Source organism: Labrus bergylta, chromosome 20, assembly GCF_963930695.1.
Source record: "Labrus bergylta chromosome 20, fLabBer1.1, whole genome shotgun sequence".
Taxonomy (NCBI): Eukaryota; Metazoa; Chordata; class Actinopteri; order Labriformes; family Labridae; genus Labrus; species Labrus bergylta.
In genome coordinates, this window is record NC_089214.1 from 100,581 (window position 1) to 115,909 (window position 15,329).

General features: G+C 45.0%; 1 protein-coding gene across 1 annotated transcript in view; it reads left to right on the forward strand.

The window, feature by feature from the left end:
• Positions 1–4,693: 4,693 nt before the first annotated feature.
• The window catches only part of LOC110001235 (piezo-type mechanosensitive ion channel component 2), a 59,771-nt gene continuing 49,135 nt past the window's right edge, over positions 4,694–15,329 (forward strand). The window contains exons 1-10 of the mRNA XM_065948719.1: positions 4,694–5,130; positions 5,347–5,389; positions 6,021–6,141; positions 6,832–7,063; positions 10,738–10,951; positions 11,465–11,612; positions 13,356–13,529; positions 13,664–13,778; positions 14,260–14,633; positions 14,799–14,916. Coding sequence (XP_065804791.1) covers positions 5,043–5,130; positions 5,347–5,389; positions 6,021–6,141; positions 6,832–7,063; positions 10,738–10,951; positions 11,465–11,612; positions 13,356–13,529; positions 13,664–13,778; positions 14,260–14,633; positions 14,799–14,916 — 1,627 coding nt within the window. The 5' untranslated portion in view covers positions 4,694–5,042. The remainder of the gene's footprint in view (positions 5,131–5,346; positions 5,390–6,020; positions 6,142–6,831; positions 7,064–10,737; positions 10,952–11,464; positions 11,613–13,355; positions 13,530–13,663; positions 13,779–14,259; positions 14,634–14,798; positions 14,917–15,329) is intronic.

Sequence of the window (15,329 nt, forward strand, 5' to 3'; positions counted from 1 at the left end):
TGAAGAGAGACACACTAAGAGAACACACTGACTTGAGAAGAGAGAGCACACACTGACTTGAAGAGAGACACACTGACTTGAAGAGAGAGACACTGACTTGACGAGAGAGACACACTGACTTGAAGAGAGACCACTGACTTGAGAGAGACACACTGACTTGAAGAGAGAGACACACTGACTTGAAGAGAGACACACTGACTTGAAGAGAGAGACACACTGACTTGAAGAGAGAGACACACTGACTTGAAGAGAGAGACACAGACTTGAAGAGAGACACACTGACTTGAAGAGAGAGACACACTGACTTGAAGAGAGACACACTGACTTGAAGAGAGACACACTGACTTGACGAGAGAGACACCACTGACTTGAGAGAGACACACGACTTGAAGAGAGAGACACACTGACTTGAAGAGAGACACACTGACTTGAAGAGAGAGACACTGACTTGAAGAGACACACTGACTTGAAGAGAGAGACACTGACTTGAAGAGACACACTGACTTGAAGAGAGAGACACACTGACTTGAAGAGAGAGACACACTGACTTATGAAGAGAGACACACTGACTTGAAGAGAGACACCATGACTTGAAGAGAACACTGACTTGAAGAGAGACACACTGACTTGAAGAGAGACACACTGACTTGAAGAGAGAGACACTGACTTGAAGAGACACACTGACTTGAAGAGAGAGACACTGACTAGAAGAGACACACATGACTTGAAGAGAGAGACACCCTGACTTGAAGAGAGATACACTGACTAGAGAGAGACACACTGACTGAAGAGACACACTGACTTGAAGAGAGAGACACTGACTTGAAGAGACACACTGACTTGAAGGAGACACTGACTTGAAGAGAGAGACACTGACTTGAAGAGGACACACTGACTTGAAGAGAGAGACAACTGACTTGAAGAGACACACTGACTTGAAGAGAGAGACACTGACTTGAAGAGAGACACACTGACTTGAAGAGAGAGACACACTGACTGAAGAGAGAGACACTGACTTGAAGAGAGACACACTGACTTGAAGAGAAAGAGACACACTGACTTGAAGAGAGAGACACACTGACTTGAAGAGAGAGACACACTGACTTGAAGAGAGACACACTGACTTGAAGAGACACACTGACTTGAAGAGAGAGACACACTGACTTGAAGAGAGACACACTGACTTGGAAGAGACACACTGACTTGAAGAGAGAGACACTGACTTGAAGAGAGAGACACACTGACTTGAAGAGACACTGACTTGAAGAGAGAGACACATTGACTTGAAGAGAGACACTGACTTGAAGAGAGAGACACACTGACTTGAAGAGACACTGACTTGAGAGAGAGACACACTGACTTGAAGAGAGACACACTGACTTGAAGAGACACACTGACTTGAAGAGACACACTGACTTGAGAGAGACACTGACTTGAGAGAGAGACACACTGACTTGAAGAGAGAGACACTGACTTGAAGAGAGAGACACACTGACTTGAAGAGAGACACACTGACTTGAAGAGAGAGACACGCTGACTTGAAGAGACACACTGACTTGAAGAGACACACTGACTTGAAGAGAGAGACACACTGACTTGAAGAGACACACTGACTTGAAGAGAGAGACACACTGACTTGAAGAGAGAGACACACTGACTTGAAGAGAGACACACTGACTTGAAGAGACACACTGACTTGAAGAGAGAGACACTGACTTGAAGAGACACACTGACTTGAAGAGAGAGACACTGACTTGAAGAGAGACACACTGACTTGAAGAGACACACTGACTTGAAGAGACACACTGACTTGAAGAGAGAGACACTGACTTGAAGAGAGACACACTGACTTGAAGAGAGAGACACTGACTTGAAGAGAGACACACTGACTTGAAGAGAGAGACGCTGACTTGAAGAGACACACTGACTTGAAGAGACACACTGACTTGAAGAGAGAGACACACTGACTTGAAGAGAGAGACACTGACTTGAAGAGAGAGACACTGACTTGAAGAGACACACTGACTTGAAGAGAGAGACGCTGACTTGAAGAGACACACTGACTTGAAGAGAGAGACGCTGACTTGAAGAGAGACACACTGACTTGAAGAGACACACTGACTTGAAGAGAGACACACTGACTTGAAGAGAGAGACACTGACTTGAAGAGAGAGACACACTGCTGCTGAGTGATGTCCTCACTCTTCAAGGTTGTCCCAGCACCTTCATCACAGATGAATGAAGAGTGTTCGCTGTTTGGTGAAATTTCCTTTAAAGAGCTAACCGCTTCACATTCCAGAGCGGGGGGGAGGTGTGTGTGTGTGTGTGTGTGTGTGTGTGTGTGTGTGTGTGTGTGTGTGTGTGTGTGTGTGTGTGTGTGTGTGTGTGTGTGTGTGTGTGTGTGTGTGTGTGTGTGTGTGTGTGTGTGTGTGTGTGTGTGTGTGTGTGTGTGTGTGTGTGTGTGTGTGTGTGTGTGTGTGTGTGTGTGTGTGTGTGTGTGTGTGTGTCAGATGTTGTTACCTGAGAAAGTAGAACACATTAGTGTGTGAGTGTTGGGGGAGGGGGAACCAAACAGGGAAACACTCTTCCTGTCTGCAGCCCACACCCACCCCCACCCCCACCCCGCCCCCTCCCTCTGCCATGGACGACGTCCTGCTGCGTTCCTGTGCTGGAGACACTGTGCCACAGTAATGCCAAGGACTACAGAGCTCTCTCTCTCTCCCTCCACCACGTCTTTAAAAACATATACTGATGACCCCTGACCTTTAACCTTAAGAGCTACAATACAATACCTCCATTCTTCAATACTGCACTATTTTATATTGTTTTATATCTTTACGTTCCTATGTTTATTTCCTGTAAACTCTGCACTTAGCATGCTAACATTAAGCAACATGTAGCATGTTCCTAACTGACTACATATTTACTAAAGATTCAGTTTATTCCGTTTGCGTCTTCTTTGTATTGTTATTTTTTGTATTTGACATCTTTGAAAACGTCTGATGATTTCTTGGTTCAGCTGTTGTCTTGATGACCTGACGATCATCGATGGTTTCACTGATTCATTGATTTGTGTTTTCACAGCGTGTGTGTGCTGCGTTTTAATGGATTCTCTCTGGTGTACGTCCTCCTGCTGCTGCTGCTGCCACTGCTACCTGACCCCTCCCCCTCCTCAGGAACCAATACTGACCCCTCCCCCCTCCTCAGGTACAAATACTGACCCCCTCCCCCTCCTCAGGTACAAATACTGACCCCTCCCCCCTCCTCAGGAACCAATACTGACCCCTCCCCCTCCTCAGGAACCAATACTGACCCCTCCCCCCTCATCAGGTACAAATACTGACCCCTCCCCCTCCTCAGGAACCAATACTGACCCCTCCCCCCTCCTCAGGAACCAATACTGACCCCTCCCCCTCTTCAGGTACAAATACTGACCCCTCCCCCCTCCTCAGGAACCAATACTGACCCCTCCCCCTCTTCAGGTACAAATACTGACCCCTCCCCCTCCTCAGGAACCAATACTGACCCCCTCCCCCTCCTCAGGAACCAATACTGACCCCTCCCCCTCTATAACTTAATTTGTATTCTTTGGATGGATTAATAAGTGATTACACTTATTAACCTACAGACTGTGTGTGTGTGTGTGGCCGAGATATAACCCCAGTAACATCCTGCAGAGACACACACAGACACACACAGGACACACAGAGACACACAGAGACACACACAGACACACACAGACACACACAGAGCTCTCAGAATGTGAGATCTTTCCTGAAGGATCTTCCTGAGGAAATACAAATTGTATGTGAGTGACATCATTTCCTGTTTTACTTTTTCTTACAGGACGGGGGTAGATACAGTCGACATGGTGTCATAGTCGCACATGATAATAAGAGAACAAGTACACATGTCAATAAGAGAACAAGTACACATGTCAATAAGAGAACAAGTACACATGATAATAAGAGAACAAGTACACATGTCAATAAGAGAACAAGTACACATGATAATAAGAGAACAAGTACACATGATAATAAGAGAACACGTACACATGTCAGTAAGAGAACAAGTACACATGATAATGAGAGAACACGTACACTTGTCAATAAGAGAACAAGTACACATGATAATAAGAGAACAAGTACACTTGTCAATAAGAGAACAAGTACACATGATAATAAGAGAACAAGTACACATGTCAATAAGAGAACAAGTACACATGATAATGAGAGAACAAGTACACATGTCAATAAGAGAACAAGTACACATGATAATGAGAGAACACGTACACATGTCAATAAGAGAACAAGTACACATGATAATGAGAGAACACGTACACATGTCAATAAGAGAACAAGTACACATGATAATGAGAGAACAAGTACACTTGTCAATAAGAGAACAAGTACACTTGTCAATAAGAGAACAAGTACACATGATAATAAGAGAACAAGTACACATGTCAATAAGAGAACAAGTACACATGATAATAAGAGAACAAGTACACATGTCAATAAGAGAACAAGTACACATGTCAGTAAGAGAACAAGTACACATGTCAGTAAGAGAACAAGTACACATGTCAGTAAGAGAACAAGTACACATGTTAGTAAGAGAACAAGTACACATGTCAATAAGAGAACAAGTACACATGATAATAAGAGAACAAGTACACTTGTCAATAAGAGAACAAGTACACATGTCAACTAGAGAACAAGTACACATGTCAACTAGAGAACAAGTACACATGTCATTAAGAGAACAAGTACACATGTCAGTAAGAGAACAAGTACACATGATAATAAGAGAACAAGTACACATGTCAGTAAGAGAACAAGTACACATGATAATAAGAGAACAAGTACACACTTGTCAGTAAGAGAACAAGTACACATGATAATAAGAGAACAAGTACACATGTCAATAAGAGAACAAGTACACGTTTTCTTGTGTTGTTTTTATTTGTGTGGTTTGTTCTTTCTCATGCGTTGTAAATAATATTTGTTTTGTGTTTCCTAGGTAACGTGTGTCGCTGTGTGATGGCGCTGTGTGTCTCCAGCTTTCTCTTCCTGCTGCTGCAGTCGTTCTTTCAGCTGACGACCCTGAGCCTCCAGCCCGAGTCGAACTGTGAGATACGCCTGTCTGTCTGCTCACATGTATAACAATGACCTGTCTGTCTCTCTGTGTAACAATATCCTGTCTGTCTCTCTGTGTAACAATGACCTGTCTGTCTCTCTGTGTAACAATGACCTGTCTGTCTCTCTGTGTAACAATATCCTGTCTGTCTCTCTGTGTAACAATGACCTGTCTGTCTCTCTGTAACAGTGACCTTTCTTTCTGCAGGTACTTCATGGCAGAAAACTCTCAGTCAGCTGGGCCTCCTGAGGTAAGACCACAACAAGATGGACGGACAGACAGACAGACAGACAGACAGACAGACAGACACAGACACATAGACAGACAGACAGACAGACAGACAGACAGACAGACACACACACAGGCAGGCAGACAGACAGGCAGGCAGGTAACAGACAGACAGACACACAGGCAGACACATAGACAGACAGCCAGGCAGGTAACAGACAGACAGACACACAGGCAGACACACAGACAGGCAGGCAGGTAACAGACAGACAGACAGACAGACAATTAATTTAATGTTTTTTTTCTGCACTTTTTGAGTATTTTTGACACTGTGTCATCTGCTGCTTTTCTTGACCTCCAAAATAAAAGCCTTGTTGTAGCAATCTGTCCCCTCAGAAAGCACAACAACATCTGATCTGTGTGTGTGTGTGTGTGTGTGTGTGCCTGTGTGTGTGTGTGTGTGTGTGTGTGTTTGTCAGAAGCAGGAGGGACTGACAGAACTCCCTCTGTCTAGACTACATGGCTCTGTAAACACACACACACACACACACACACACACACACACACACACACACACAGAAACAGATGATATATACTAAAGAACATAAAGCAAAAACTGCCTGTCTGTCTCTTTGCCTGTCTGTCTGTCTCAGTTTCCCAGGAAGTGATGCAGGCTCTGCAGTGAGACAGCTGTTTCCAGATGTCGGCGTGCTGGTCATCAGTTTGCTGACGTGGAGGCTGATTGTGAAACTAAACACCAACACACACATGCAGGTAACACACACCAACACACACATGCAGGTAACACACAAACACACACCAACACACACATGCAGGTAACACACACACACGAGCATACACGCATGCAGGTAACACACACACACACGAGCATACACACATGCAGGTAACACACACGAGCACACACACACTAATAAAGCAGGTGTAACCTTGTTAAGTCTTCTCTTCTTGTTTCGTAATACGGTTTCCTGTCTATTACTGAGTAACTCAGTCAGCTATTTATTAACAGTAACATCATTATGTGACTGCATCAGGATACACACACACACACACACACACACACACAGTATAATGATTATGTTTTGGTATCAATCAGTTTATCATTTGTCCTGTCAGAGTCTGGTTGTAAACATGAAACCAGACCTGCAGAACGTCCTCTTCCTCCTCCCTCACCGCCCTCTCCTCCTCTTCCTCTTCCTCCTTCTCTTCCTCCTCCACCTCCTCCTCCTTCTCCTCCTCCTCCTCCTCCTCTTCCTCTTCCTCCTTCTCTTCCTCCTCCACCTCCTCTCCCACCTCCTTCTCCTCCTCCTCCTTTCCTCCTCCTCCTCTTCCTCCTCCTCCTCTTCCTCCTGTCATGATGTATATCTTTTGACTGAATGTCCGTCAAACGTTTATGTAGAGACTCTCTGAGAGGTCAGAGGTCACACATGTTGCTGTATGTTTCAGCCTCAGCTGGAGTTCCAGCAGAAGCTGGAGGAGGAGGAGGAGGAGGAGGAAGAGGATGAGCTGATGTTTGAGGAGGACTCTGTGCTTAGTGAAGAAGAGGAGGAGGAGAAATGCAGAAGAAATTGGGTTTTGTTTGAACTGGAGTTACTGATTTGTAAAACCAGGAAGATGATTGGAAACATGACGATGGCGGGAGGGAAAGTCCTTCTGACGGGCTTACTAGGAATCACAGGTAAGAATCCAGTATGACAGAAACGTCCAATAGAATCCAGTATGACAGAAACGTCCAATAGAATCCAGTATGACAGAAACGTCCAATAGAATCCAGTATGTCAGAGACGGCCAATAGAATCCAGTATGTCAGAGACGGCCAATAGAATCCAGTATGTCAGAGACGTCCAATAGAATCCAGAATGTCAGAAACGTCCAATAGAATCCAGTATGACAGAGATGTCCGATAGAATCCCGTGTGTCAGAGACGTCCAATAGAATCCAGTATGTCAGAGACGTCCAATAGAATCCAGAATGTCAGAAACGTCCAATAGAATCCAGTATGACAGAGACGTCCAATAGAATCCCGTGTGTCAGAGACGTCCAATGGAATCCAGTATGTCAGAGACGTCCAATGGAATCCAGTATGTCAGAGACGTCCAATGGAATCCAGTATGTCAGAGACGTCCAATGGAATCCAGTATGTCAGAGACGTCCAATGGAATCCAGTATGTCAGAGACGTCCAATAGAATCCAGAATGTCAGAGACGTCCAATAGAATCCAGAATGTCAGAGACGTCCAATAGAATCCAGAATGTCAGAGACGTCCAATAGAATCCAGTATGACAGAAACGTCCAATGGAATCCAGTATGACAGAGACGTCCAATGGAATTCAGTATGACAGAGACGTCCAATAGAATCACTCCTCTGTATCTTATAGTTTTCCTGTTCAGTTCACCAAAACATTTAACCATGACGAGAGTATTCATCTTGAGATGGTCGTCCCCTTCTATTCAATTTCAATTCAATTCAATTCAATTTAATTTATTTGTATAGCGTCAACTCATAACAAGTGTTATCTCAAGACACTTTACAAAAAGCAGGTAAAATAACTTACTCTTTGTCTGTTAACATTACAAAAGAGCAGGTCAAAAGACCTTACTCATTGTTATGTTACTAAAAGCAGGTAAAATACCTTACTTATTGCTATGTTACAAAGATCCGGCCTATCCATCATGAGCACTTTAGCAAAGCAGCAAAAGTTACAGTGGTAAAAAAAACTGCCTTATTAAAAGGCAGAAATCTTCGGCCGGATCCCCGGCTCATGACGAAATTAGACCGGACTGTGCCGGGGTTGGAAAGGGATAGGGGGAGAGATGGGATAAGATGCAGGAAGAGGGATAGGGAGCAAGGGGGTGGGGGGAGGCAGACTGTCCATCAACAATCCGGTGGGGAGGGGGGGGGGGTTGTTCTGGCAGGCCGTCAACCAACGATCTTGAGGTGCCTAAGAGAGCTCAAGAGCTTTCAGGAAAGTAGGTGGTTAGTGACTGAGATTTACAGATAGATACATGCAGTAATATGATGTACTGTATATGCACAGAGAGAGAGAGAGAGAGAGGAGCTCAAGGTGCCAGTTCCCCCGGTAGTCTAAGCCTATAGCAGCATAACTAAGAGCTGGTCTACACCAGCACTAACTATAAGATTTATCAAAAAGGAAAGTTTTAAGTCTATTCTTAAAAATACAGACTGTGTCTGCCTCCCGGACCCCGGCTGGAAGGCGGTTCCAGAGGAGAGGAGCCCGATAACTGAAGGCTTTACCCCCCATAGTACACTTAAAGACTGTAGGTACCACCAGCAGGCCTGCACTCCGGGACCGCAACGCTCTCGAGGGACAGTATGGCACTAGTAGCTTCTTAAGATAAAATGGTGCCTGGCCATTTAGAGCTTTGTAGGTGAGAAGAAGGCTCTTGAATTCTATTCTAGACTGTATAGGGAGCCATTGCAGAGAAGCCAAGGCAGGAGTGATGTGGTCCCATTTCCTGGTTCTGGTCAGTACACGAGCTGCAGCGTTCTGGACCAGTTGAAGAGTCTTTAGAGACTTGCCAGAGCACCCTGACAAAAGAGAGTTACAATAATCCAGTCTGGAGGTAACAAATGCATGAACTAGTTTTTTCTGCATCATTTTGCGACAGGATATTCCTGATCTTGGATATATTACGAAGGTGAAAATAGGCTGTTCTTGAAACTTGTCTGATGTGAGAGCTAAAAGACATATCTTGATCAAAAAGAACTCCTAGATTCCTAACAGCGGTGCTAGATGCCAGGCTGATGTCACTAAGGACAGTCAAATCACTAGAAAAAGTCTCTCTGAGGTTCTCAGGGCCTAGCACAATAACTTCAGTCTTGTCTGAGTTAAGTAGCAAAAGATTTCTGGTCATCCAGGTCCTAACGTCCTTAAGGCACGTTTCTAGCTGACATAACTGACTGGTGCCATCGGGCTTCATTGATACGTAAAGCTGAGTATCATCTGCATAACAATGAAACTGTATGGATTGTTTCCTCATAATATTTTCCAGAGGAAGCATATATAATGTAAAGAGAATTGGTCCAAGCACTGAACCTTGTGGGACTCCATGGCAAACTTTAGTGTGCATAGAGGACTCATCATTAACATCTACAAACTGAGATCGGACTGATAAGTAGGATTCAAACCAACTTAAAGCAGTCCCTGTAATTCCAAGCAAATACTCCAGACTGTACAACAGGATCCGATGGTCAATGGTGTCAAAAGCAGCACTAAGATCTAACAAGACGAGCACAGAGAGATGTCCCCTGTCTGAAGCTAGAAGTAGATCGTTTGTAACTTTAACTAGTGCAGTCTCAGTGCTATGGTGGACTCTAAATCCTGACTGAAACTCCTCAAATAAACTGTTGTCATGGAGAAAGTCACACAGCTGTTTAGCTACCACCTTCTCCAGGATCTTCGAGAAAAAAGGAAGGTTCGATATAGGCCTGTAGTTAGCTAGAGTTCCTGAGTCCAGAGTAGGCTTTTTAAGTAGAGGTTTGATTACCGCTACTTTAAATGCCTGGGGTACATAGCCTGCCAGTAAAGACGAATTGATCATAACTAATATAGAGTTGCTAACTAAGGGAAAAACTTCCTTAAACTGCTTGGTTGGGATTGGGTCCAAAAGACAGGTTGACGGTTTCGACGCAGAAAAAATGGAATATAGCTCTGAAAGGTCGATTGGAGAAAAACAGTCGAGACTAATATCTGGTCCTGGAACTGTCTCTGCCGTATCAGACGTATCCGCACCAGGTAAGGGCAGGAGGTTACCAATTTTGTCTCTGATGTCTAGAATTTTGTTGTTGAAAAAGCTCAGGAAGTCATTACTGCTGAGGGCTAAAGGAATATAAGGCTCAATGGAGCCATGACTCTCTGTCAGCCTGGCTACAGTGCTGAAAAGGTATCTAGGATTGCCTTTGTTTTCCTCGATTAGAGAGGAGTAGTAGGCAGCTCGAGCGTGACGTAGAGCCTTCATATATCTTCTATGACTATCCTGCCAGAAAAAACGAGATTCTACCGTTTTGGTCGAGCGCCATATTCTTTCAAAATTCCGTGACGATTGTTTTAGAGTATGGGTTTCTGAGTTGAACCATGGAGCTATTCTCCGCCGCTTGACAACCCTCTGTTTCAGGGGAGCAATCGAATCAAGAGTAACTCTCAGCGAATCCACTGCACTATCAACAAACTGATCTAGCTGAGAGGGACTAAAGCTATCATAAGAGTTTCCAACTGGGTTGAAACACGGTACTGAATCAAAAACAGCTGAAATAGCTTCCTTAAATCTAGCCACAGCACTATCCGACAAACTTCTGTCTTTCTATCCCCCCCCCCCCCCCCCCCCCTCCAGGCATTGTCTTCCCCTCCCTATCCTCCCTCCTCTACCTTCTTTGTTTCCAGGTGTTGTGTACCTGCTGGGCATGGTCAGGTCAGGTCCCAACATTACTCTTCAGGTGTGTGTCTGTGATGTCACTAGTCTACTCCTCCTCCCATTTCCTGCTCGTCTACTGCTATCAGCTGCCCTCACTTCAGGAGGCGTGGCCTCCTAACAGCACATCTGCCAGGTAATTTATTTACATTATAAAATTAAGAATGGAGGGAAGCAGAGAAGGAAGTGAATAGGGATGGAAAAAGATCAAAAGGAAGTAAGAGAGCGGAAAGGAGAGGAAGGATGTAGAGAAGGAGATAAAAATAGTAAAGAAAGGAAGAATAGAAGAGGAGACAGAGAAACAAACCGGGTACTAGAAAACGGGTAGAGAAGTACATTAAGAGGTAAAAAATAAGAAAGGAAAGGAAAAGGTAGACATACAGGAGGAGCAGTGCAGGATAATTACAGGTTGATTTAAAGACAGGCTCTCTATAGAGCATGTTTGTCTTCAGCAGATCTGAGTTTCAGTGTCTGGTGGTTCTGCTGCCCCCTGCTGGCTGCCTATCTGTATTTCTCTGCTTCAGTCTCAGTGAATGAACAGTGAACATGTCACTGTGATTACTGATGCCTTCATCCAGAATATTTAAAATCAATATAATGAAGTGTGTACTCTACAGAGAGAACTCTAGTAACCCATGGTTCCTTGCAGTGTGATGGGCCTGGTCTCGGTGGTCTCAGTGGACTGTGCTGCCCCCTGGAGTATGCAGGTGAACACTGACCTCTACTGGTTTCACTTCTGCAGCCCGCTGATGTTGCTGCTGCTTTACAACACTGTGGCAGCTCTGTGGAGGAACCAGGTGATGTCACTCAACACATGATGACAGCATGCTTCCATGGGAACAGTGCATGATGTCAGGATATAGCAGCCATGATGTCACTGCATGATGTCAAGCTATAACAGACATGATGTCACTGCATGATGTCAGGATATAACAGCCATGATGTCACTGCATGATGTCAGGATATAACAGCCATGATGTCACTGCATGATGTCAGGATATAACAGCCACGATGTCACTGCATGATGTCAGTGTCACTGCATGATGTCACTGCATGATGTCAGGATATAACAGCCACGATGTCACTGCATGATGTCAGTGTCACTGCATGATGTCAGGATATAACAGCCACGATGTCACTGCATGATGTCAGGATATAACAGACACGATGTCACTGCATGATGTCAGGATATAACAGACACGATGTCACTGCATGATGTCAGGATATAACTGCCACGATGTCACTGCATGATGTCAGGATATAACTGCCACGATGTCACTGCATGATGTCAGGATATAACAGACACGATGTCACTGCATGATGTCGGGGTATAACAGCCACGATGTCACTGCATGATGTCAGTGCATGATGTCAGGATATAACAGCCATGATGTCACTGCATGATGTCAGGATATAACAGCCATGATGTCACTGCATGATGTCAGGATATAACTGCCACGATGTCACTGCATGATGTCAGGATATAACAGACACGATGTCACTGCATGATGTCAGGGTATAACAGCCACGATGTCACTGCATGATGTCAGGATATAACTGCCACGATGTCACTGCATGATGTCACTGCATGATGTCAGTGTCACTGCATGATGTCAGGATATAACAGCCACGATGTCACTGCATGATGTCAGGCTATAACAGACAAGATGTCACTGCATGATGTCAGGATATAACAGACACGATGTCACTGCATGATGTCAGTGTCACTGCTTGATGTCACTGCATGATGTCAGGATATAACAGACACGATGTCACTGCATGGTGTCAGGATATAACAGCCATGATGTCACTGCATGATGTCAGGATATAACAGCCACGATGTCACTGCATGATGTCAGGATATAACAGACACGATGTCACTGCATGATGTCAGGATATAACAGCCACGATGTCACTGCATGATGTCACTGCATGATGTCAGGATATAACAGCCACGATGTCACTGCATGATGTCACTGCATGATGTCAGGATATAACAGACACGATGTCACTGCATGATGTCAGGATATAACAGCCATGATGTCACTGCATGATGTCAGGATATAACAGCCACGATGTCACTGCATGATGTCAGGATATAACAGACACGATGTCACTGCATGATGTCAGGATATAACAGCCACGATGTCACTGCATGATGTCACTGCATGATGTCAGGATATAACAGCCACGATGTCACTGCATGATGTCACTGCATGATGTCAGGATATAACAGCCACGATGTCACTGCATGATGTCACTGCATGATGTCAGGATATAACAGACACGATGTCACTGCATGATGTCAGGATATAACAGCCATGATGTCACTGCATGATGTCAGGATATAACAGCCACGATGTCACTGCATGATGTCAGGATATAACAGACACGATGTCACTGCATGATGTCACTGCATGATGTCAGGATATAACAGCCACGATGTCACTGCATGATGTCAGGACTTATGATGCAGATATATTGCTGGTGAGTTTTTGCCTATGCTTCCATTGGCTGACCTGAGTCACATGTTTCTGCAGCTGATTGACGGCAATGGGGGGCATGGTGTTGAGAGATCAGAGTCAGCGTTCAGTCAGAGCTGTGACATCATCACTGCCACCAGTAACCTTAGTGATGAGGTCACTGGTGACATCACTGCTGAGAGGAGGAGGGAGCTGTGGAGGAGAGCTCATGATCGTCCCGTGTTTAGAGACGTACGCAAACGAAACATCTGACATTCTGTAATGAATTTATAGAAATTATATAATAATTGAATTCATGTCATTAAGAATAAGATTGTGTGTTTCATGTTAACTTAGTAGCTTACAGTACACCTGTTTGTCTCCAGGTGTTGACGTCATCCACCAACGACAGTCCGTCAAACTCTTTAGCTCCTCTCAGTCAAAGTGCAGCCCTGGGGTTGGATGTTTCCTCCATGCCTCAGTACTCTCTCAGCCAATCAGGTGAGTCTGTGGTTTGAAATACAGCAGCGTTTCAGATGGAAACTGTTGAAGAGATGTCTTTGTGTGTTCATATCACATCAACCAGCGTTTATGGAGGAGAAATTAGTCAGACTGTAGAATCTGAATCCCTCCATGTTTGTGGGATCTCTAAGATACTCCACTTTGTCTGATTGACAATATGCTGCTGAATTTTTAGAGATGGTCACATCGACCCCTCATCTTAGCAGCTAACAGCCTCCTGAGATCATTTGGTGATATGGAGCAGTGAAAACAATCTAGAGCGTAACGCTCTAAAGACAGGGGAGATGGTTGTGGACTTGAAAAGCAGCCATCCCCCAACACTTATTTGAGCTATTTCTTTGTCAAATTCTTTGAAACACAAACACATCCTCCCACCTCGCTAAACTCATCATTAAGTTTATAGATCCAGGTTCTCCTGATCCTGTGTGTCCAAGGTCTGATGGTTCACTCTGTTCTGTAGACACGTTGGAGACTTGTGTGTTTGAAGAAGAAGAATGGGAGGAAGAAGAGGAGGTGAGGAGGAGGGGGGAGGAAAGTGCGGCCTCGATGGCGTTCGGTTTCCTCCTCAAACAGAGTTACATCTGCGCTCTGATCGCCATGATGGCGTGGTCCGTCACATACGTGTCCTGGCTGACATGTATTCTGCTGCTCTGGTCCTGCGTCCTCTGGATGATGCGAGAGCGCCGAAAATACACGCTGATGTCATCTCCCTGGCTGGTTGCCTACGGAAACCTGCTGGTCATCCTGCAGTACGTGTACAGCTTCCCCCCCGTCGAGGGAGTTCCTGGACTGTTTCCCCGAAAAGACGATCCCTGCAGAGAGCTCGCCTCCAAGGTACGTTTACGTCTACTACTACTTCTTCCATTAGCATGTACTGTACCTTTAAGAAAACCTTATTCAGTACTACGACCAATCAGCTGCTCCTACTCCAGTTCACCTCTGAGTCTCTGATTGATGTGACGGTATCGGGTGTAACCAGTCGTTCTGTTTTGGTCACAGCTGCTGTGTCTGCTGAGCTTCTGGCTGCTGCTACGTCAGGCGCTGACTGAGAAGACAGACAGGCAGATAAATGGACATACAGACAACCAGCTGTCTTCCATCACCGTCCACCTGGAGGGTAAGACACCTGTGTCATCCCACTGACCATTCACCTGTCTCACTGCCCGTCTACTCCTTTTAAGAGAGACTCCACCAGTCATATTTCTAGTTCAGGATGACCACTGGAGCTACACTGACAGCACACCTTAGATAATCACCTGACAGGTGTCATTCATCACAATCACCTGACAGGTGTCATTCAACACAATCACCTGACAGGTGTCATTCAACACAATCACCTGACAGGTGTCTCTCTGGTTGTTTTTATACACAGAGGAGGAACAGCATATCTTGAACAGGCTGTGTAAAAGAGCCTGCTGACTGTTCACCTGTCTCACTGTCTGGTCACCTGTTTCACTGACTGATCACACATCCCACTGACATGTCACTTATCTCACTGACTGTTCACCTGTCTCACTCACTGGTCACCTG